The 23,654-nt window shown below is 48.2% G+C and overlaps 1 protein-coding gene and 1 long non-coding RNA gene across 4 annotated transcripts in view; one reads left to right on the forward strand and one right to left on the reverse strand.

Annotated features, from left to right (window-relative positions):
* Positions 1 to 825: 825 nt before the first annotated feature.
* LOC123599836 lies at positions 826 to 4,276 on the reverse strand. The gene is made up of 3 exons (XR_006713313.1): positions 3,595 to 4,276; positions 2,714 to 2,829; positions 826 to 1,569 (listed from the first exon to the last, which is right to left on the reverse strand). It is a non-coding gene; the product is annotated as an uncharacterized LOC123599836 (long non-coding RNA).
* A 3,955-nt stretch (positions 4,277 to 8,231) lies between these two features.
* Positions 8,232 to 23,654, forward strand: part of GRHL3 (grainyhead like transcription factor 3) — a 45,870-nt gene continuing 30,447 nt past the window's right edge. Inside the window, exons 1-2 of one of the 3 annotated variants that reach the window (XM_045482180.1) lie at positions 8,232 to 8,507; positions 16,981 to 16,985. Coding sequence is in view for 2 of the 3 variants with exons in the window: in XM_045482177.1 (XP_045338133.1) it covers positions 19,317 to 19,333 (17 nt within the window). In the remaining variant the exon portion in view is untranslated. Of the gene's footprint in view, positions 8,508 to 16,980; positions 16,986 to 19,075; positions 19,334 to 23,654 lie in introns of those variants that run through there. The other 2 variants (XM_045482177.1, XM_045482178.1) reach the window with 2 other exon arrangements.

The following is a 23,654-nucleotide window of genomic DNA, read 5'->3' on the forward strand; positions in this document are numbered from 1 at the left end:
TGTGGCCACCGGAGCTGGTGGATCTGGGTTCACACCGCGGTGCCGCCTTTAAGAGCTGTGTGTCCGTCAGCAAAGGAGAACCGAATGCCCACTGCCTAGGACTTTTGAGGGGGATTAGCAGAGCACTGGGGCCTGCTAGTGCCACTGAGGACCTGGCTTTTAGACTTAATTTAATTTAATTTAACTTATATTTAAATCTGGAAACTGACTCAGTGTAAAATATTTTCCTATGAAGGACAACTTTGTTGTTTTGGTAGGACTGCATCACACTTTTCATGTATTTTTCTCTAACTAGCTGCTTAATTAAGACATAATTTACATACCATTAAATTCTCCATTTGAAAGTATACAACTCAGTGGCTGTTAGTGTATTCACAAGGTTAGGCGACCGTCACCACTAAATGCAGAACATTTCATCACCCCAGAAAGAAAGCTCATACCTGTTAGCAATCTGTCCACGTTCTCCCCTGCCCCCAGCCCCTGGCAACCATAATCTACCTTCTGTCTCTATGAGTTTGCCCATTCTGGACATAGCATATAAATGGAGTCATTTAATATATGTTCTTTTGATTCTGGCTTCCTTCACTGAGCTTAGTTTCTCAAGGTTTCCTTCATCTTGCATTTACTCCTTTTTATGGCTGAATAATATGTAATATTCCTTTGAAAGTATATGCCACCATTTGTGTATCTATTCATCAGTTCACAGATATTTGGGTTGTTTCCATTTTTTGGCTACGAGCCCTTGGAAACATAGCATTCAAATTGAGATGTGTGCTAAGTGTAAAATCAATTCCAGATTTCAAAGACTTGTACAAGAAAAGAATATAAAATGCCCTGTTAACACTTTATTTGTATTGGCTGTATGTTGAAATCACACTTTTTTTTTTTTACATATGTTGGGTTAAATAAAACATATCCTTACAAAAAACTAGCCTGAAAACAAGACTGGGAAGGCGTGAGCCGCTGGGGGGTGGGGGGGTGGGGGTGGGCAGGGGCGGGGGTAGTTCAGGGCCTGAAATGCAGAACCGGTTGACTCAGCAGCCAGAGCAGACACTTTTGGTCACCCTTCCTTGGCACTGAGGGCAGCTGCAGGGAGGAAAATCCAGGCAGGAGTTGGGAGCAGACCCGCACGTAGAATTATGGACAAAAGGAGTAATTGCAGTGGCCAGTGACAACAGTGGCTTCTCCTGGCACCTGGCCTGGGTCGGGGCTGCAGAGATGCTCACACCCCCATAAGCTCCCCGGCTCCTCCCAATGGGAGAGGCCTCCTTACCCCTGGGCACCGGGCATCTGGCTCCTGAGTGGCCATCAGGAGCCTGGAGCCCCGGCTCTGCTCTGTCACCATCCTGCTGTATGTCCTTGGGCAAGTCCCTTCCACTCTGGGCCTTGTCAGGCGAGGGGATTGGCTTAGGGGATCTGGAGCGTTCTCCAGCTTTACTATTTAATATAACAATTTTAATATTAATATTTCCTATTCTAAATGAAAAAGTCCTGAGTCAAACAGATGGGAGATCAATCCCGGCTTTCTCCTTACGGGCTGTGTCACGACTCTGCCCCATGTTTCTCCATCTATAAAATGGGGTAAATAATAAATAGTTACCTCACGGGGTCACCGTGTAGTTTAAATCAGATAATCATTGCTGAGGCTGAGTGCTTAACTAGGTACCAAGTACTGTCCTAAGTGCTTTGCACAGATGAGCATATTTAATCTTCCCACCAAACCCTCCAAGGCAGGTCTCATCAGTTCCATTGCCAAGGGCACATAGTGACAGTGTTTCAGAGCAAGGGTTTTAAAGCCAGGACTTCCAGAGTTCTTTATGTCTCACGCTAACCCAGTGCCAGCACACATAATAAACCCTCAGTAAGTGTTGGAAGGGAGAGGGAGGCAGAACCCCATGGTTGTTGATATACCTCGATGGAGACACTATTAAGCTCCCCACCAAACAGATAGGGACACCAGGCCCAAAAGGATGAAGTGATGTGTCCTGGGCCACCGCCAAAATGGTGACAGTGCGAAACCCAAGTATCCTGGCTCAGAGCTCCCTCAAGTCTTTGAAACAGGAGTGGATCTCATGCAAATCTGCTGGCAGATGAGTGGCCCCAACCCAGGCTGATCTCAGAACTTATCACTTGGCTGATTAACATCTGAATATCAGCGCAGTGCTTCTGGAAATGCCTTTGTCTTCCTCTGTGTAGAGTCCCTGAACTCATCTAGGTAGAATCCTTAGTTGTTAGGTCTTGCATTTAATAAGAATTGTCTGCCCAGGGCACTTAAAAAGTCACTCTTGGCTTGAGACTCGGTTCAGATATTTCTTGAGTGTTTACTGTGGGTAGAACATGTATTAGGTGCCGGAGCTACAGGGAGATGAAGGGACTACCTCCCTGCCCTGCCCTCCGGGAGTTCCCAGTTGAATCAGACAGATAAAAGAAATTCCCTTGCTCAAGAATAATTGCTTAAAGATGGGCAAAAATGATAAAGGCCAGTGTTGGTGATGGTGTGGAGAAGGAATCGCTCTTGTTCCCTGCTGGTGGGAAAGGAACTTGGTACCACCTTTCTGGAGAACAGTCGGTCACAGGGACTAAATGTCATAAAATTGTGCCTGCCCTTAAGATCCTGCAATCCTACCTCTTGAAACTGGCCCCGGGGAAATAATTGTGGCTGGGCACAAAGATTTAGCTGTAGTTATGTTAATACAGCATTGATTATACTAACCTCAAACTGGATGTAACTCGAATGTCCCTCAGTGGGTGCCTGGTAAATGAGGCCAGGTCTTCCATACAAAGGTCTTCATAGAACATTTCATGCTGGAAAGAGGTTCACCTTGTTGCCTAATGGGAGAGAAACAGTAGGTAACAACAGTATCCGTGGAGTGATATCATTTTTTTTTTGGTCAGGATACATATTTGCCACGATGAGAGCTAACATTTATTGAGTCAGTTACAGGGATTATGTCAATCCTACAACATAGATCATTTCTTTAAAAAAAAAAAACAAAACCTTCTAAATAAACTTTTTCATATCATAGATGCGGTCTTTATTTTCATTTTACAACTGGGGAAATGAGGTTCAGACAGTTTAGGAGACCAGGCCACCTGTGTATAGCTGGGATTAGAATCCAACTCAGGGAGCCTGTGCATTTAACCTGGGGGCTGTGGCCTTCCTGTAGGCAGAGAAAAAGGTAGGGAAGAGCCACAGTAGTTCTCTTTGGATGAAAAATTTTCAGTTATTTATTTATTAAATGTATTGTTACTTAATTTAGTCTTCATTATATTTATCTGCATTTTCATTGTTGTTTTTTTTTTTCTCTCGATGAGCACGGTTATTTTTACTTCAGATAATACTGGCCTATTGACCCTACAAATCAAAAAGATCAAAAGCTTGAACTGTCAACAGGGTTTTTTCCCTGCCATGCCTTCCAACTGCCAGAGGGCTGTTTCAGGCTAAGGAGCAGGCACACCAAGGTCCAAACTTCTGCAAAGAGCGCAACCTCATCCCCAGCCAGCCCCCCTCACGCAGGATCCCAAAGGGCTAGGTTCCAGCCGAAGGGGTTCAGTCTACCCACCAGCCCCTGACCTCCAAGGCCTGGACCTCACCTGCAATTCAAAGGTGGGCACTCTGGTCACGGTGGCCCCATTCCTCTTGACGTAAGGCTTCCAACCACCTCATTTCAGAATGAACCAGGCAAGGAGAATCCCAAAGCAGGTGGCAAGGATTCTTAAGAAAACCAAGATTCATGTTTTTCCCAAATCAGTTAGCGATCCCCTAGTCACCACCCACCAAGGGGTTCGTTCTTTTTACTCCCTGTGCTGGCTGGCTGCTGTAATAACTGTTCATGATTAAAACTGTCACAACGGCCCTTAGACGGCCATATCTTAGGTTTCCACCCTCTGACGAAAGGGAGACGTTGAGAGCAAGCCAAAGAACTGTTGGGGGGGGGGGGGGCGGGGAGGAGTGGGAACGTGGGCGGAGGAGGAGGGCAGGGAGTTGTAACCATACCGAAAATAGCAAAACGGCAATAATAAACTTAACCAGCATTTACTGAGAACTTAGACATGCTGTGAGGTTTACATGCATGATCTCATTGAATCCTCCCTTAAAACACCAAGAGGTACATCAGGCACTGTTACTACATGACCTCAAAGGTGGGAGAACCCAGGCGGAGTGATATTAAATAACTCGCCGGAGGTCATGTCACGCAGCTGATAAATGATGCAGTTAGGCTTCTAAACCCAAGACCTCCTCTTGCTAAGTAGCGCTTTCCTGGAGCTGTGGGAGCCCCAAACAGTCTTTACACCTCTCGGTGCACACATGCGCGCGCGCGTGCGGGCGCACACACACACACACACACACGCGCGCGCACACACACACACACACACACACATGCGCGCGCGCTTTGCAGTTTCAGGGAAACTGCTGCTTTCAAGTCTCTTGGCCAGAAAGAGCTCACATTTCTTCTGGATTTATGTGAGGCCACTTTGGAAATAGGCCAGCTCGACGACTCTGAGATCAGGCACCCGGGTTTGTATCCTATTGCCAACACTACATGTTTCTGTGACCTTGGGCCTCAGTATCTCAGTGTAAAATGAAGACTGGTAATAATACATACACGCATGTACACAATCACATGCTGACCATGAGGTTTGGAAATATACTATTATTTTGACTGGATTATAATGTAACATAGCTAAACCGTTCACATTGGTTATTCTTTGTTATTCGTATTTGCCTGTTTTCAGACTTAATGGCTACTATGTATTTATCTCATGGGGGTTATATGTATGCGCCTGTGTATATGTATACATACAGATATAGATGTTTAAACACATGTATATATATTGAAATATGTGTGCAAGGAACTTAGCATACGGCCTGACACACAGCAGGGGCTTAATACGTGATGGCTCCTGTTATCTTTATTTTCAGAAATCTGGCCTCAACTGAATCTCACCAATGTTAATTCAGTGCTTGCTATGGGAGGGCCCTGGGGGGAAGCCTACCCCCAGTGGGGTAGGCAGACATCCTCATGAAGAATTCTCATGGGAGTCTACATAAGTGATGTGCTACCTATATGGACACAGTGCTTCGAGAAAATAATAGACAAAGGAGTGCATGATTGCCAGGGAGACTTAAGTGGTAAGATTTTTATTTTTAGGTTAAATGCACAATACAATAAATGTACACAAATGTACAATTTGGTGAATTTTGATGGAAGTATACACTCGTGTAACCACCACCAGAATCAAGATGGAGAATATTTCTATTCCCTGCCCCCCCCCCCCAAGCCCTTTTGTGCCGCTTCCAGTCACAAAGGCAACCACAGTTCTGTTTTTTCCACAGTAGCTTTGCCTGTTCTTGACCTTCATATAAATGGAATCATTTACAGTGTCCTCTTTTTAGGTCTGGCTTCTTCCATTTAACATGGGTGGCAGGTTCTAAGTTGAGCTTCAAAGCATTGCTAGGATTGAATAAGTAACAGTGGGGGCCAAGGAGGTAGCTTGAGAAAAGGTAAAAAGGGAGAAAGATTAACATAGTATGCTTGGGGAATGGTAAGTGTGGCTAGAATGAGGGTTGGGTTCCCAATGGGGAATAGCGAGAAAGGGATGGAAAGGTAGGTTGGAGTTTTGTTTTGCAGGGTTTTAAATGCCAGGTCAAACAAAGTATGTGGACTTTATCCTGAAGGCAGTGGAGAGCCACCTAGGATTCCTGAACAGAAGATGAAATGTGGGTTTTGAGAAGAAACATAGATATCTATCTCCATAGCAGATAGCATAAAATGGAGTAGAAAGAGTCTGGGGCCAGGGGATCAGTCGTTGGATCGTTCATTCATGCATGCATGCACGCATGCACATATGCGGGCATTCATTCAGTCTCCCAACTTTTTGACCAGATAGACTGTTCATTCATTCACTCAAAAAGAATGTATCTGTGACTGGGGCCTGGTTTGACCATTCTCCATTACATTTCATCCCTGGCTTTGGTCCTTGGACTAGAAAACAAATAAAAATTTGATAAACCCTGTCTGTTGTTGTTTCAAATTCTACTCTCCCTTCTTCCACATTCTAGAAAATCCTTAATCTATTCTGGGCATCATCATCAAGTCTTAAGAAAATCTTCATCCCCATCAAGTATATTTTTCTTGAAGACCCTATTGGGCAGGCATCACCTTATTTTGTGAGATTAGCCCCAAGAAACAGGAAAGGCTTAAATCAATGAAAGCAAGATTAACTGCTTTTGGTGGAAGGCTGGCATTAGAATTTCCCAAAGTGGGTTCTGCCCTGGGCCACTGGTTCTATAGTTGTTGCAGGTATATGGTAGGGATAGGGAAGATGATTACATGGCCACCTCAGTTTGGGAAACCCTGGGTTGAAAAAGCAAACAAAACAGCTTTCCTGAGGCGCCTGGATGTCTCAGTTGGTTCAATGTCCAACTTCGGCTCAGGTCATGATCTCACGGTCTAGGAGTTCGAGCCCCACATCAGGCTCTGTGCTGACAGCTCAGGGCCTGGAGCCTGCTTCAGATTCTGTGTCTCCCTCTCTCTCTGCCCCTCCCCTGCTCACGCTCTGTCTCTGTCTCTGTCTCTCTCGCAAAAAATGAATAAAACATTAAAAAAAAAAAACAGATTTCCTAACTGTTGGACTTTTAGAGACTTGACTGTGCATTGCTAATTTTTAAGGGGGTCTGGTGAGCAGCTCTACCCGAATGGTTTGATCCCAGAACCTTTTCTTGGGCATTCTTGTATTGTCCAAAAACACATCTATGGGATTTCCTGACTTGACTTTAGAGAATTCGAAAGCAATTGAGATCCAGGAGAGGCATGGAGCAAACTGCCCAGGACAGTAAAGCCAGAGAGAGGAGAGCCAGGAGCTGTGAAGAAGAGGGTGCTACTTCCTCAGGAAGGGTGGGGTGGGGTGGGGTGGGGTGGGGTGGGGTGGGGTGGGGGAAGGGAGTGGATTTGAGCCTCACAAGGAAGTGGGAAGAAGAAAGAAGCTTCCCAGCTGGAAGAGGAAGTGGCTCAGGCTGGACTGGGGCCTGGAGAGGACAGGCATCATGCAGAATTCTATGGAAATGTTCTCTTCAAGACTGACTGCATCTGGATGCTGTTGCAGGACAGAAGGAAGAGAAGGAAAGAGTCCAAGGTTCCTGGCCACCGACTGGAACACAGGGTCCCCCATCACAATCTCTAGGGCTCTACCCACACCCACGGACAGAGGCCTGTGAAGTTGAGCTCCGCCCCTTCCTGTCCTGGCTCAGACACTGTCACAGGCCCTGGGCTGCAGCTGCCCCTGCCGTCAGGGGACCAGAGGATGATCAGGTGGCGCTTCCAGAAAACAGTCTGAGATTTCGTGAAAGACGGGCAGATCTGTGTCTCATCACCACCTAGGTGGTGGCTTCAGGCAAGTTTGCACACGAAATTATGGCTGCCGCTGATGTTCTGGGGTAATTCCGGCCCCGGGTTCAAGTCCCAGCTCCACACCCTCCTTGAACAAATCACTTTACTTCTCTGGGCCTCAGTTTGCCCACCTGGAAAATGAAAAGCCTATTTTTTCCTAACAGTAAAATATTTTTTTAAAAAAAATAATAACATAATAGGTATAAAATATTTAGCATGCGTTGGGCACTAAGGGCTTTGTAAAAGGGCACTAAGGGCTTTGTAAAAAGTGTGTCTGTTCCTTACCACCAATAAATTCCTCCAAAGCCCATTGTCTCTGCAAAGGGAAATTTGTGGCGTGTTAAAATGGTTAAGTGATGTTTTACTGTAGGGGGTAAAAACTGGTAGAACTAGTTGAAACCAATTGTTTTTTTATTTTCTGTAAACCCCACCCATCTCATCCCCCTGGGGTCAAACAGGGCATAAGAATAACTCAGTGGGGCTCTGCTCTAATGGACACTCCTGCGGGGAAGGACTCTCATTCCCAGGGATGCTAGACGCCTCCTCTATCCCCAGCATTTGTCCCCTGCTGGGGGTGACTCAGACTGCTTGATAGGCAAGGGGTTGGGGGGGGGGGGGTTGGGGGGGGGAAGTGTCAGAGGTCACTACACTAAAAAAAAAAAAAAGAAAAAGAAAAGAAAAAAGAAAACGTTCCATTTCCCTGGCGGGGCCTGTTTTATAACAGATCACTACATCCCCAGGCTCCAGGGGAAACATCCCTCCCTTACCATAAACTAATCCGTCCTGAGGAAGTGAAGACCGACTCCTGCCTGAGGCATCCTTAAGGGCAAAATCCTGGGGTGTGATGTTTGAGGCTGGCCAGGTCATTGTGATGCAGGTTTTGCTTTCTAACCCCACACCTTCCCTGGGGCCTTGCTGGGGCCTTGCTGTGGCTCCTGAAAGCCTCGTGGGGTCTTGCAAACAGTTCTTGGGGTTGAGAAGGTTTAGCCTAGAGGCTGCTTGGATGCGGGGTGCATAGGTGGGGGATCAGCTTTTGAAGATGGCACCAGGTCGCTGGTGTTTGTGAAATGTGATCCGGCAGATAAGACATCTGGCACTAATGCTTTCTTCCGTTCTGTTTTCTCTTGGGGGCACCTTCAACATCACAGATCACAAATCTTACCTAAAAGGAACCTGAATGACCTTCAAACCCAAACCTTTCATTTCACGGTTGAAGGGACTGGTTCAGAGAAGAGAGTTAACTTGCCTAAGGTCAACACAGCCAAGGAGAAGCAGAACTGGAACTCAAACCTTGACCTCCTGTCTCTTGGTCCAGTGCTCTCTCCCCCACAGGGTAACAACGGTACTGGTAGCAGCCGTGTTAAGTGCTTCACATGCATTTCATCCTCACAACCGTCTATGAAGTAGATACTGTTACTGTTGCCATTTTACAGATGGAAGAAACAGACCCAGACAAACAAGCTCAGGGTCACGGCTAACAAAACGCAGAACCAGGATTTGAACTCAGGTCTGGCCAGAAACCCGGAGCTCATGATCATTAACACTGGACTTAACTCTCAATACTCCAAACCACCTCCTGGGCTGCGGGGAGCCTGGAGAGTGGACCAGGGTGAAGCAAAAGGCTCCCAAACGTGTCACATCCAGGTGAGGCTAAGTATAAGCTGTCAGTTATCCAAGGGCGACCGAATGAAATACTGTGGGACCCTATATTGGGTCATCAATCACTTCAGAGGCCACTAATAGTTTTGAAATATGGCCACACAGCCAAAGCCACTAGCTAGAGAGTCAGGTCCCTGTCACCTGCCTACGGAGACTCTTCTCCTCCTGGAGGTGTCCTCAGCGCCCTTTAATGGGTAATACTGGGGGGTGTCTGCTCATGACTGAGGAGGGTGTGAATGACAGAGCTCGTTGTGAAAGAGGAGGGGGCTGAGGCTGAAGCATCTCTCCAGGGACAGTTGTCAAGGCATGACTCAGATTTCGAAAGAGCCTGGGCAGAGAGAACACTCATGCTCACTTCCCCTCTGAGGATGAGGAATCTGGTGACTAACCTCCATCACCAGGCACATCTGCCCTGGGCTGCGTGCCCTGGTGGCTGGAGCCGAAGAAGAGACAAGACAAGGAACTTACTGTTTCACTGGGAGGCAAGATAAGCCATCTGTAATGACAGCAACAACAGCTGACATTACCAGGACTTAGAACACAAGAGTGGTGCTAAATGCTTTGCGTGTGTTCAATCATTTAAAACCCTACAAGGTAGGAGTTATGCCTACTTTGAAGATGAAGAAACGGAGGCTCCGAGAGATCAAAGAACTTGCCTAAGGTCCCACGGGTGGTAAACGGTAGAGCCAAGGTTTGAACTCAAGAAGGTTGGCTCCACAATCTATGATCTCAACTAGATGGTGCCCTACCGTGTGTTCGTGTGTGTGCACGTGCACGTGTGCGGGGCAGACGCTCTGGAGTAGAATCCTCATCCCCTGGAGGGGGAGATTAGCACACTCTCACGGAGTCCCCCAACACGTGAGAATCTGACAATTCCAGCAGGAAACCGATTTTGCAGAAAGCCAGTTGTAGACACAGGAAGGAGGCAAGGTTTTCTAGAGTAGAGGGGTTTGGTGAAGGTTCCCCCACCAAGCTTCCTGGTGGGCAGAAACATACCTTATTTGTTCCTCCCCCCGGCCCGTGGCACAAACGCTTGGCCAAAGCAGGTCCTCACTAAGCTTACTGAATAACTGCTTGCTGAGGCAACATCGACTGATGGTTCAAGGGCTTGAGTTTTAGAGCCAAATGTCCCAGGTTCGAATCCTAGCATGGTCACTCTAGGGCTGTAGGACACCATCAAGTTCCCTGTCCTTTCCACGCCTCAGTTTCCTTACCTAGAAGATAAGAGGTGGTGATTGTATCTAAACCTTTGGGCAGTTGTAAGGATTGAGTGAAACCGGTCAGGAACATGTTCATCACAGTCTGGCATATAGTTAAGTGCTCAAAAAATAAGAGCTACTATTGTAATTTTTAATGATTCAATGAATCTTCATAGTTGTTTAAATGAATAATGCACATATACAGACAGCAGGTCCTGAAGTGGAGGAGATTCCAGAACATCTGGAAAATGGAAGGTAGAGGTGGTAAAAAAATAAACCCAGCCTGGGAGGGAAAGCTGACCACAGCGTGACATGTGCCCAGGTAGTGTGGGCAGCCTGTCCAGAGCACAGGCTGAAACGGTGAGTAGGGGCAGGTGGAAGTAGTGAACTGAGGAGGACTTCTGAGTAGCTGCCCTCCTGAGGGAAGAGCCGGAAAGGCCCGATCTCGGTAGGAGACAGGGTTCGTAAGCACCTCCAGGCCGCAAGAGGCCCCAGAAGCCCTTCCCCTTTTTCCTCCTGGCCGCTTGACCACCTGCCACCAAACTGAGGGCCTTAAAAATCTCCCAGCAGACCAGTCATGGATTCAGAAAAACCCAAAGGTGAATGCCTAGGGTCCAAGGTCGAGTACTGAACCTGTGACCACATGGCCTCTGCCTTCCTGAGAAGGCGCAGGGCCCAGAAGGCCCATGCATGTCCCTCCCTCCCCACTTCTCCAGTGAGATCAGATCTAAATAAACACCAGGGGCAGGCTCTGAAGGCATACTGTAAAGAAATAGCAACAATGGACCTTACGGGTTCATTATGCCTACTTGGAACCTCTCTGAGCCTGGAGCAGGCCCCGCCCCACCTAGCCCTACCTTTCTCTCACCTAGGGACACTCCACTAACCCCAGACACTCACTCCTGTTCAGCACTGACACACCAGGACTCTGTGTCCAAGCCAGGTCTTGGACATTTTCCTTGTAGTTCCTCAAGGAAACCCTCATCTGAACCCCGCAAGCCTCCAGTTGGATCCCTGCAGACAGATGAGAAGGGGAAATACATTTTTAGCTTTGTTGGCCACGGTGGCAGTGGGATTAATAGGTGTTTTTTAGCGAGGCTCCCTTTTATTTGGAAGTGGGCAGGAACTTTTTTCTTTTTTAAGTTTCTTTGAGAGAGTGTGCAGGAGTGGGGGTGGGGCAGAGAGAGAGGATCCCAAGCAGGCTCTGTGCTGCCAGCAAGGAGCCCAACCTGGGGCTCGAACCCCAGCGATCCGTGAGATCATGACCCGAGCCAAAATCGGGAGTCAGACGCTTAACCGACTGAGCCACCCAGGCGCCCTGGCAGTACCTTGTTTAATGGTGGCCCTTTTAACATGCAGACTGATGATGGCAATGGGGATGGGTCGCTAAGGCCAGAGAACAGGTTCCTAGAAAGAGTGGGCCTCCGGGGCTGAGCCAGGAGGGTTCTGTTCGTTCCAGAGGGCCCTCTCCTCCTAGGATGGAGGCTGCCTTCCCTGGCTGCCTTTTGCTCTGGCCAGTTCCTGGCAACAGAGAAAGACTTTCCAAAGAGTCCTCTGGCTGCTTCTTCCTTCCCAGCTCAGGGACAAGCCTTCTCTGATTTGCTACTTTTTTAAAACCACAGTTTCCTTTTTCCTTTCTTTCTTTCTTTTTTTTTTTTAATGTTTTATTTTATTTGTGAGACAGAGACAGACAGAGTATGAGCAGTGGAGGGGCAGAGAGAGAGGGAGACACAGAATCCCAAGCAGGCTCCAGGCTCTGAGCTGGCAGCACAGAGCCCGACACGGGGCTCGAACTCACAAACCGCGAGATCATGACCTGAGCCGAGGTCGGACGCTTAACCGAATGAGCTACCCAGGCCCGCCACCCCCTGCCCCGCTTTTTTTTTTTTTTTTTTTTATTAGCAGAAGAAATACTGTCCATAAGTAAGCCGAAAGAATAAAATATAAATGACCCCTGATCCATTATCCATGATACTCTCTGGTGTGTATCTTTCCTGTTCTTTTTCTATTCATATAAATGGGTTTTTAAAACGGGAAGTGACTAATTTACTAAAAGTAGAATTTGAGACTCAGAAGTAGAAAACAGACCCAGCTTCTAGACCCAGAAGCTTTCAGTAAGTTGCTGCATGAATGGGCCTCCCTTTTCTTGTTTGTAAAAGGGTAACAGCAGCTACCTCATAGGGTTGTCATGAGGATTAAATGAGATAGAACACTGAGCCCAGTGCCTTGCCTACAGTAAGGACTCTAACAATTGTGCTGTAAACTCAGTAAATAACTTTACAGGCCTCCTTTCAAACTGGCTCAGTGTGCAACTACATTTGGGTATCTTATTCATCACTGAGCTTCTGTTGAAGGGTATTTATATTAACTCTAATTTTTTAGGATTATAAACGATGATCTGATGCATAACCTTGCAGATAACTCTTTGCACCACAGAGATTACTTGCTTAGACTAAATTCTTATGAGTGAAACCGCTAGATCCAAAATGAGCTAAAATCTAAAGCCCACGTTTGGACTGATTCACATTCCCTCCAGCAAGGAGAGAGCCTGTTCCCTCACCCTTAACAACACTGGGGTTTGGCATTTTCTTTCATCTTTATCACCTTGGTAAGTGAAAAAACAAACAAACAAACAAACAAACAAACAAACACTTGCCTGCTTGTTTTCCAGGTATTCAAACCTTCTCTTGGCTTTTTTAAAGGGACGCTTTGAGGACAGTTTTAGACCCCATAATGATTCTTCCTGTCCAAAGCACTGCCAGGAAGGAACACAGGTGGTGTTAACAGCAGAACTGTGATAAAAACCTCAAGTACAGAACCGAAGAGGGTCTGGATGCTGCCCACCCCTCACCCCTCACAGTCACAACCTTGCAGCTTCTTCCATGCTTTCAAATGAGGGCTGTATTCTCTGTGTAGGGCGTGTGGCCCGTTTCTCCACTAAAGTCCAGGGATGGGGTAGAAAAGAATTTTACGATGAAATGTTTACAGAGCTTCAGGCACATGTCCAGGATAGCACTTTGGGGACCCATCAGGCTCCATAATGGTATCCAGGATGATGCTTTATCCAAAACCTGAGGTTCCAATCCAAACTCCTTTCTTAAGTAGGGATGTTTTCTTCGAACATCAAGTTCAAATGGGGCCAAAAATCCAACCCCACCCCCCCTTCACTACCTCCATCCTGATCAAGCCAGAGATAAGCCAGAGATAAAGCATAGGAAGCATATTCTAAACTGAAAAGAGCTTCACACATCGGGCTGTTAACAGAGGCTGAGTGCTGAGTGCTTGCTGTGAATTAAGCCATGTACTGAGGCCAGAAATAGGTGATGGCCAAGGACCCTAAGCTACATGCTCACCTATAGCCCCGGCTATCTTTTATTAGGTACATACTATAAGCCACTGGCTTTCCATTGAGGTCTTATTTAATTGAATCTTCAAATCAACCCCACTGAGGGATGATGGGGAAACTGAAACTTCCAGAAATGAGTCACTGGTCCAAAGGTATATGCTAATAAGAGGAAGTGTAGCGACTAGAAATTTGGAAGTCTTCCTTGGGGGTTGGAGATAGAAGGCAGCAGCCGATTTTCCCAGGATGTCAATTAGCTTCTGTCCATTGTACATGTTCATCCATTTTTCATTTGTTCAACACGTTTATTGAACACTTATGTTGAGACCTGGGACAGGCGCCACATAAGATTTATTTTTCTTTGTGTGGTTTCTGCACTCCAGAATCTTATAAATCCTTCCTACCTTACAAATCCTATCAACCAACCTATCTCTTTTTCTTCCTTTCTTCTCTCCTTCCCTTTTTCCTTCCACCGCCCATTCATCCATCCAAGGCTTTATTCCAAGCACTCAGGATGCTGAAAGGACTGCTTCCAAGGCTTTAGGGTCAGGCAGACATTGGTCTGATTCCGTCTCTAGTCAGACAGCCAGGTAACCCTAGAGGAGTTCCCTCACCTCTCAGAGCTGTTCCTCTTCTGCAAAGTGGGGATACTTATGACAACTACTTCACAGAACTCCAGGGAATGACATGAACTGCACATAAAGCACCTAGAACTGTGCCTGGCACGTTACAGGGACAATGGCACGCACTAAGGACAGTATCTCCTTTAACTTGCAGAGCAATCATTTCACCGAGGAGGAAACTCAGGTAACAAGGAAGTAAAGTGGCTTGTCCAAGGTCTTAGGCAGTTGACTCCAGAGTTGGTATCCTGTAGTAACTTGGCCAGTGCTCCAGGAGTCAAGTCCGTCTGGAGTGGATTATGTGACCCCATTTGACAGGCAGGAATGGGATAAAGCATCTAAAGCAAGTAGCACAGGGTGAGTGCTCAATTGATGATCATTTTAATGAAGTCAAGATTAGAACTGATTCCCGAGCTCCCTGCTTTGAACCTGCAAGTTGGGCAGCCCCCATTTTCCATGCACACACTTCACAGGGAGGCTCCAAGCAAGGACTCCACATCTTTACTATCTTTATCTCCACCTTTGCTCCAGGAAGAATGAGGACAGAAGGACCACTTAGTTAATGGGCATTAAAACGGGGGTTTGGGGGTGCCTGAGTGGCAGGTAAGCATCTGATTCTTGATTTCGGCTCAGGTCATGATTTCACAGTTTGTGAGTTTGAGCCCCACGTCAGGCTCTGCGTTGCCTTGCTTGGGATTCTTGCTCTCTCCCTCTCTCTCTCTTTCTCTCCTGCTTGTACTCTCTCTCACTCTCTCAAAATAAATAAATAAACAGCAACGACAACAACAAAAAACCCCTGGGGTTTTGTAGGGGTACCTGGCTGGCTCAGTCAGTAGGGTGTGTGGCCCTTGGTCTTGGGGTCATGAGTTCAAATCCCACATTGAGCACAGAGATTACTTAAAAAAACAAAAATATTTATAAACAACAACAACAACCTGAGTTTGGTATAGTATTTCTAATTAAAAAGCAATGCAAGATCAGTGCAGAAACCTGGTAGGGAAGAGAAGATAGGGAAAAAATTAAAATTCTGTCATTTTAGCACCCACAGAGAAGTATTGTTGACATTTGGGAATTTGTCCTTTCAATATTTTTATGTAGGTCAACAGATTTTCATTAAGTCTGGGATGCCCATGAAGTCTTGATGTGTTAGAAAAAAAGGACTGTTCGCAGGGCCATCATGTCCAACAGCGCAAGTCTTGTACCCTAAGATGGCACTGTGCTTGTGCAGTCCACAACCTCTGCAGACAAACAAAACAGCTCCTGCTCTTAGCATGTACTTAACTCCATGGTCCTAACCTTTACCCCTCCCCAACATGTAAAAAGCGTCACACTCTTTCAGAGATAAATCTGGAAAGGAGAAGGAGGGATTTCCAGAAGTAATCTAGAAAAGGAAACCTGGGTGATCTCGCATGTAACGCCTCCCTTTTCGTGATTCATTAATCTGGCCTCAGAGGCTCCGAGAGAAGCAATTTACCCAGTTGTAGAGCTAGGAAGTGGCCGGCGGCCAGGCAGAACTTGAACCCAGGGCAATCCCTAACTTAACCTAGTTCTACAAGAATGGAGGCAGAAAGATGTGGGTTCAGATTTCAGCTTTTACTTATCAGCTTTTCACTTTTGAGAAATCATTTAACTCCTCTCAGTTTCTTCACCTGTAAAATGAGGCAGCAGCTTCCTCATGAGGTTTACATGAGAATTAAATGAGAAAAAAAGGCTATCCTAACAATTACTGAGTGCTCTGGGCCAGGCATTGCAGAATGCACTTCACGTGCATTATCTCATTGAATCCTCACAATGACCCTATTTCACAGGTGAGGAAACTGAGGCTCAAAAAGCGCAAGTCATTTGCCCAACATCACGTGGTTGGGCTGGGATTTGAACCCAGATCTGTCAGTCTCAGAGCAATACTGTTAGCTAACATAGGTAACTCTTAGCACAGGGCTTCCAACATACAAACGTGAAATAAACAGCAGCCACCATTATTTGCTTACACTGTTGTGAAAATAATTACTATGTCACATGTGACTGGTTGGTCTCTGTTTTCAATCTTCTCGGCCAAGAAACCAAGAATGGGGCCAATCCATAGAGGAGGAGAGATGCCAGCCCAGCTTAGCCCTGGGGCATGCCCAGGCTACACAGGAGGAGGAAAGGGGTGTGGGCAAAGCTTGGGTAGTGTCTCTCTCAAACCTTGGCATCTGTGATTCGTTTAATGAAGGGCTAGAACAGCCCACACCTCACAACTGGGAGGCATAGCTCTGCTGAGGGGTCTGGTAACCTTGTAAACTGGTTCATGGTGCCCGCGCCTACCTACCCTAGACCATTAGTCTATGGTCTCCATCCCACCCAGGGTGCCTCCCCATGTTTGGAGACATGGGACCCCTCTGCCCCATGATCTGGGCCTCTGCTGATCTCTGCAGATGGGTGTGTGTGATTAAAGAGGCAAAATCCAGAAGTAGAGAGAGAGGACCCATTTCAAAAAGTCCAGCGAGCACAGACACGCCGCCCGGAATCCCAGCCTCCATCTGAGCCCAGCCAACATGAGTCACCTCCACAGCCCTTTACCTGTGAGTTGCAACACAGCTGACAGAAACTCCCAGCCTTCCAGGAGGCGGGCAGACCAGTGTGCCATCCCTTGGGCCGCAGTGAGCTTTGCAGTTACAGCTGGCACCAAATGGCTCTCCTGCCACCAATAACATCTGCAAAGTGGTTGGACACCGGCTCTGTTCTTGGATCAAATCCCAGCTCCAGCTCCACACTTCTAAGCTCTGCAGCTTGAGTAACTTAGTCAGTCACTTATACTTCAGTTTCCTCATCTCTAAAACAAGGACAATGAAAGCGCCCATCTCACAGGGTCCCTATGAGGATCAAGTGAGACGATGCACGTAACAGCGGAGCATGATGCCTGATATGTGGTATACTGAGGACCTACCGTCCGCCAGACCCGTAGTAGGCACTACGGAGGTTCAAAAGCGAACAGGACAGACAAGATCTTTAATGGAGTTCACATTCCAAAAAGGGGGGGGGGGGGGAATGAACAATAAACAATTAGAAAAATATAAAAAGGCTGTTAGAGCTTTGTAGAGAGCCAAATAAAGTGGTGTGATATAGTGACTGAATGTGACTTTAACAAGGGCAGCTGGGGGGCCTGGGTGGCTCAGTTGGTTGAGCATTCGACTTTGGCTCAGGTCATGATCTTGCAGTTCGTGAGTTAGAGCCCCGCAAGGGGTTCTGTGCTGACAGTTCAGAGCCTGGAACCTGCTTCAGATTCTGTCTCCCTCTCTCTCTGCCCCTCCCCTGCCCGTGCTCTTTGTCTGTCTCAAAAATAAATGTTAAAAAAATTAAAAAACAAAAAACAAAAAACCCCCCCCAATAACCCAGAAAAAACAAGGGCAACTGGGAAGGCCCACTCTGAGCTGATGACTTTATTAGCAATTACTATTACTATTTACTGTTATCCGTCAGGGTGCCCTTGGCTGCCACCAACACAGCCTCCAGTGAGAAACCAACCTCTGACATTTCTCAAACCCAGTACCCTTTCTCCACAGGCCTGACCTCACCCTGAGAAGGCTCCTTCAGATTCTGACTTTACCCTGAAAACCTCCATCATATTGGCAGGAGGAGCTGAAACCGCACCCTTCCCTGAGAGAGAAAGGAGTGGGCCAAGGCGAGGCTCCCAGGAAGACAGAGCAAAGAGATAATTTGCTAAAAGGGAAGAGGGGGTGGGCAGAGAACAGAAAGAGAGAGGGAAAAAACAGATACCAAGATCTGTAGCTTAGATTTAATTTCGAATTAATCCTGGTGGAAGCTCTAAAAACAGCTCTAGCATTCTCCTAATTGTGTCTGTGGATCTTTTGGGTTTACCAACCTTGTTCCTCGCAGAGCCAGCTCATGGCAATTATTCCACAATTACTTAGTCTGAGGAGTATCTGATTTCTCCTGTGTTTCCAATGAGGAAGAAAGCGCTTATTAGGCTCTGTGAAATGACCAGCTAGCTAAGGCTTCAGAGGTGGTGGGCTTCAACTTTTCCATCCCTTCTGTGCTGGCCAAAGGTATCTGGTTTGCTCATCTCTCATTCAGATCTGTATCACACCAAATAAAAGGCTGCTTCCCACCCTATCTCCACCCCCCCCCCCCCACCACTGACTCCTCAAGAACAGTGACCCTGTCTTCTTGGCCTCCGTCTCCTCAGAACCCAGCGTAAGGTCTGGCACACAACAGGTGCTCAGTAAATCATCTGTTGAATTGCAGCCACTGACTTCAGCTCTAAGGGACAGCCAGACTTGGAGATGACTGAAGATTCAGATCTGGGCTCTGACACTCAACTAGCTTTACCCCTGGGCAAGTCAATTTACCTCTCCCGCCTCCATTTCCTCACCTGTTAAGTGTGTTGGGAAGGAAGGGGGTGCAGTAATAATGTCAGCCACGGTGGGTTACTGTGAGAATCAAAAGAACTCACTTGAATAACTGTAAGATTATTCAAAAATAACATACTGTTATCTTAAGGGGAAAGCTCTGAAAAACAAAGGGAATTTACACACAGGACTTCCCCCCCCCCCCACCCCCATACGGTGGGCGGCTCTCTGAGAATTCCCCAGTGACTGAAGTATTTGATGCTGGGTAGAGGAAGGGGCAAAGGAATTGAGGGGATGTTCCCAAGTATCCAGGATACTAACTAGAAACAGAAATCGACCTTTAGCCAAGTATCTGTCTCTGTACTTTTCCTCTATCTTCTCTCCAACATTTTTTTCCCCTCCCTCTCTCCTCCCTCTTCTCCACCTCCCACCCCCTCACCTAGGAAGGAATTGGCCAGCTCCACCCAGCCGGCCCCCCTTGGCTCCGCCCCCAACGCGGCAGGCCAAGAGTTAACAGCTGCACCTGTTGAGGCATACCTGCTGTCGCCGGCACCTGTACCCATAGCCAATCAGCACCAGCGCTGCCGGGAACCTACCTGTCAGCAAAATCCGGACACTCAAACCTCAACATAAATCAAACACTTCCCTGGGCAGGGAATGTCTGTGTCAGGCAAGAATTAGAGACAAGCGGTCAGCAGAGCCTCAGTGCTGGTGCCCGTCTTCATCTTTGAGCTTGGGAGCCTGGGAGCAAGAAGATGTCGAATGAACTTGAGTGAGTAAACATTGGTGGATGCCTGGCGCTCTCTGAGCATGGAGGCTCCGTGGGGTTTCCAGAAGGGGGAAGCGCAGGGAGGCCGGCGCCAGGATTCACAGAGCAATTTGTAAGGGTAAATGAATGGGCTGACGATCTCACTTTGACGTGTTGAGGCAAGCCCCATCTCAAGCTAGAGTTGAGTGTTTCCCTGGGAAAATAGGTTTTTTTCTCTCTCTCTCCATGCTGAGCAGTTTCGAGCCAGGTAGGGAAACACAGAGGACTGAAACCGCGAAGGCTGTCGGCACCACTTTCTAATACTCTTAAAGGGACTCAGAAATCAGCTCCAATCCCAACTAGGCTATCTTCTTGCCAAAAGGAACTTCTTTGAGGTAGTTCTAAGAGCAGTCTTAGGCAGAGAGCTGGATTTCTCTAAAGGGGCTTGTTTGTTGGGTTGGAACAGTCCCAAGTGGGAAGGTTACAGAGTGGTGTTTAAACATACAGCCTCTGTAGTCAGCCTGACCTAGGTTCAAATCCAGACTCTGCTCCTTATGGGGTATGTGATCTTGGACAAGTCATTCAACTCACCTGAGCCTCATTTACTTCATCCAGAAAATGGGCACAAGAATGTTTTGTAGGGTTCCTGACAGAGTTGTGTGTGATAAAAACTGTAAAATGCTAAGCACAGAGCTCGGGTCTGAAGATGCTTTAACAAAATGTAGTTGATTTTATTCAGAGGCAGTTCTAAGTCTGAAGAAGCTGAGATGTGGTTTTCAGTGAGGTCATCTCCATTGCCTGGCAGGATGCAGTGCCTTCCTGCCCATATGAGTGAGATTTAGACTCCCCACTGGCTGATGTTGATGTTCACCATGGACCCCCTGCTTAGGGTCTAGACCTCAGAGAAGGTGGCTTGGAGCTGGGATTCTGGGCTGCTTTAGTTTGGGTTCAGGGAATTGGCAGATGCCAGGCTTCTAAAACACAGACTCTCCTTGCTTTGCTCAGAGGTGAGTGGGCAGAGACAAGGGCGGAACCATCTTTTTTTCTAGCTACTCCTCAATAAATTGTTTTAAGAACATGAGACCTGCGGGGGGCAATTGGTGGGTCCTAATTGCAGACAGTGTTCCATGTTACCCGCTAGCTCTTGAGTTCTCCTGGATTAGCCAACTATGTCCATAGTACACTGACTGGGCATCAGATTTCACTTAACAAACTCCCTGGGGTTGACGATGTGTTGACAACTGGAATAAAAGCAGGGGCACTGGAGGCAACACCTGGGTTCAAATACCAGCTGTCGCTAATGAGCTGTGTGACCTTGCACAAGTCACTTCACCTACCTGAGTCTCTGTTTCCTCACTTGTAAATTGTGGGTGCCATAGTGGAGTTGTTGGGGGACCCAACTACTTTGGAAAAGTGATTGGTTTAAAGCCTGATAAGGAGCAAACTAACAATACCCTTGTTACTTCACAGAGAAATAACCGATGAGTATTTATGAGCCTCTTGCTTTTTATTTTTCCACACTCCGAAAACAAAAATCTTATGTCTTGTAGATCTGCTGGTTAACACTGCAGAGGCTGCAGACAGAATCTGCTCATTAGTGCCCCTTTGGGGGGGGTGGGGGGAGGGGTTGGTAAGTGTCCTGAATACTTGAACAGAAAGGTTTCCTGATTTTCTCCTTCTTAATGATTTGGGTTTGAAGTCTGATCAGCTGACAGTGGACACTTCTCTGATCCGATTGGGGGAGGGGGAGGGGAACCTGTGCCCGCAGAGTAATTGCAGACAGACTCGGAAGCCACCGTCTGAGATTACAAGGACAGAGCCTCAGTGCCCTGGGGCTGGGCTACACTTACGGATAAGGGGGGGGGGAGGGTATCAAGTGCTTGGCTTGCAACTTTTGAGTAGTTGCTGCTGGTGCTGCTGTGATCACAGGCTTGGCTGCCGAATTCCCCCCGCCCCCCCCCAAAAGTGCCGAGTTAGGAGGGCTGGTTCTAGCGTCCATCTTGAGCTCCGACAGTGTGATGAACTCTTGCCAGGCCTTGGTGTGGTGGGAAAAGCCGGATTCGTGTAGGACTAAATGCTGCCACTTGGCAACCGCAGGATCCTGGTGAAATTTGTTTCTCCTTTCCGACCGTCTGTGTCCTCCTCGGTCCAACATGGGCTGTGCACACCCACCTGGCCGGGGAAACAATGCGCTCCGGCGTGCGGGCCACCCGGCCCGGGGCAGGCCTCCGGTGGAAGGCGGCACTTCGAAGGCCGGGTCCTGGGGTGCATGGCGGCGCGTAGTTAGAACCCCGCTCGAGGCAGCTTGCGGGTGGAGCACTCCGGCCTTTCATGTGGTCGGGCCCAGCGCCTGCCGGGTGCGTCCGCCAGCCTCGGGGCAAACGCAGGCCGCCTCGGGTGCCGCCAGTGGGCGCCATCTGCTGCCCCCGGGCTATAGCCGCCGCAAGGGATCCTGGGGCTGCGCGAGGCGCAGGAAGTCGCGGCCTGGCGCGCTCCTCTCGCGGGACGCAGTGGGCGCCTGCGTGCAGCCCGCCGTGGCTTTCTGGGGGGGCGGTCCGCTTACAGCCTGGGGTCTTATCCCGGTTGCTGTGGGTCCTTCGGGCCCCTTTGGAGCTACAAGTAGAGTGCTGCCCCGGGGCCTAGTGTGTGCCTGGCGCACCTGCCCTCGCTCGCCCCGCCCAGGAGGAAATGAAGCGTTAGGAGACTAAGTGATCAGCACATAGTAGGTCTAATCGAGTGGAGGCGAGAGAGTGAAGTGAGCGAGGTGCACCAGGATTCCCTCCTCCAGCCTTGCACGGTCTTCGGACTGAGAGCCCACCTGCCGCCTAGAATTTTCTCCCTCCCGAAAGCCTTGGAGAGACGGGACTGCCCGTGGGAGGGGGACAGGGGACGTCCCAGTGGGTGACCGCAGGCCTCTGTCGCCGCTCCATCTGATCTCCAGGAGCGCCAGGCTCCAGACTGCCTGGAGCGCTGAAAGAGTTAACCAGGAACGCCTCCCCACTGCGGTTTTGTGGTCGAAACCATGATTGCCAGGAGCAAATTTTTGTCGTGCACAAGGTGTGTTATTAAAAGTCGGAGTTACGCTGCTGGTGAATGAAAAGTTAAGAGCCCTCATTAAGCTCGGCCTGTAAAACAGGCGGACTGAGGCTGAGACAACCCTAACGGCGGCGGCTCCGGGTGCGGGACGCTCCTGAGGCTCCTGCTACTGCACTGGCTGCCCAGGCACAGCGAGGGCCCGGGGTCAGGCGCCTGGAGCCAAAGGGGGCGTCGGGGGTCCACCCAGAGGAAGCGAAGCCGGAGGAAGGGCGGACAGGAGGAAGGGCCACAGGGCCGAAACAGAAATAGCATACTGGAAGCTTTCCCTTTGGTGAAAACAAAAGCAACAGCCAAGCATTGACCCGAGGGCCGACTCCACAGCAGACACGGTGCCCGGTGCTTGGTAAATACATGATCTCCTTTAACTCTCCCAACAATCCAGTGAGGATGGGAGCGTAAGTGCAGTGTTGCTCAAGGACGGGTCTGAGGCTTGCCCCAGGCTTGCTCAAGATCTCAAGGAAAAGCTGGAACCTTCACCGGGTCTCAACCGAGGGCCTGGAAGGATGTTCCACACCAATGTGTCACCCTGCTTCCTATCTGCACAGATATTGAAAAAAGACGAGGAGATACGCCAACCTGTTAATAGTGGTTATCTCTGAGTGGAGGAATGCAGGTGAATTCTAGTCTCTGCTTCCAATTTTCTCTGTGTTGTACATTTTGTATATTGTGGTTTTACATACCTATGTTACTTTTGAAATGGGGAAGGTGAGGAGAGAGAGCCATTATTTTGCAGAGAGAGAATTATTGGTTCACCTAAAACTGATGTTCTCCAAGTGTGGTTCCTGGACCAGCATCATCATCTTCACCACCTGGGAACTTGTTAGAAATGCAAATTCTCAGCCTCACCCTAGACCTACTGAATCAGAAATTCTGGGGGTGGGGTTCAGCAATATGTGTTTTAACAGGCCCTCCAGGCGATTCTGATGCATGTTCAAGTTTAAGAACCATTGGCCTAGAAGACCTGGCAGAGGATTGGGAGACAAGAGGTTCCCAGATCTTCTTCTGACCTGCCACGTAGTTGCTGGGTCAGCAAGCTGAGAGCTCGTTGCTATGGGGGTCACGCTTGTGTTTGAGCCCAGCTCTGCCACGTAGGGACCAGGTGACTTTTGGTTGAGCTCCTTAACCTTTCTAGGTGTCAGTGCTGTATGTGTAAATTAGTGATAATACGCCCCCCCCCCCCCCCCCCCACACACACACACAGGTCAAGTACGAGAATGAAAAGGCACAGGGCCTGATGCTTTTAAATAAC

Source organism: Leopardus geoffroyi, chromosome C1 (assembly GCF_018350155.1).
Source record: "Leopardus geoffroyi isolate Oge1 chromosome C1, O.geoffroyi_Oge1_pat1.0, whole genome shotgun sequence".
Taxonomy (NCBI): Eukaryota; Metazoa; Chordata; class Mammalia; order Carnivora; family Felidae; genus Leopardus; species Leopardus geoffroyi.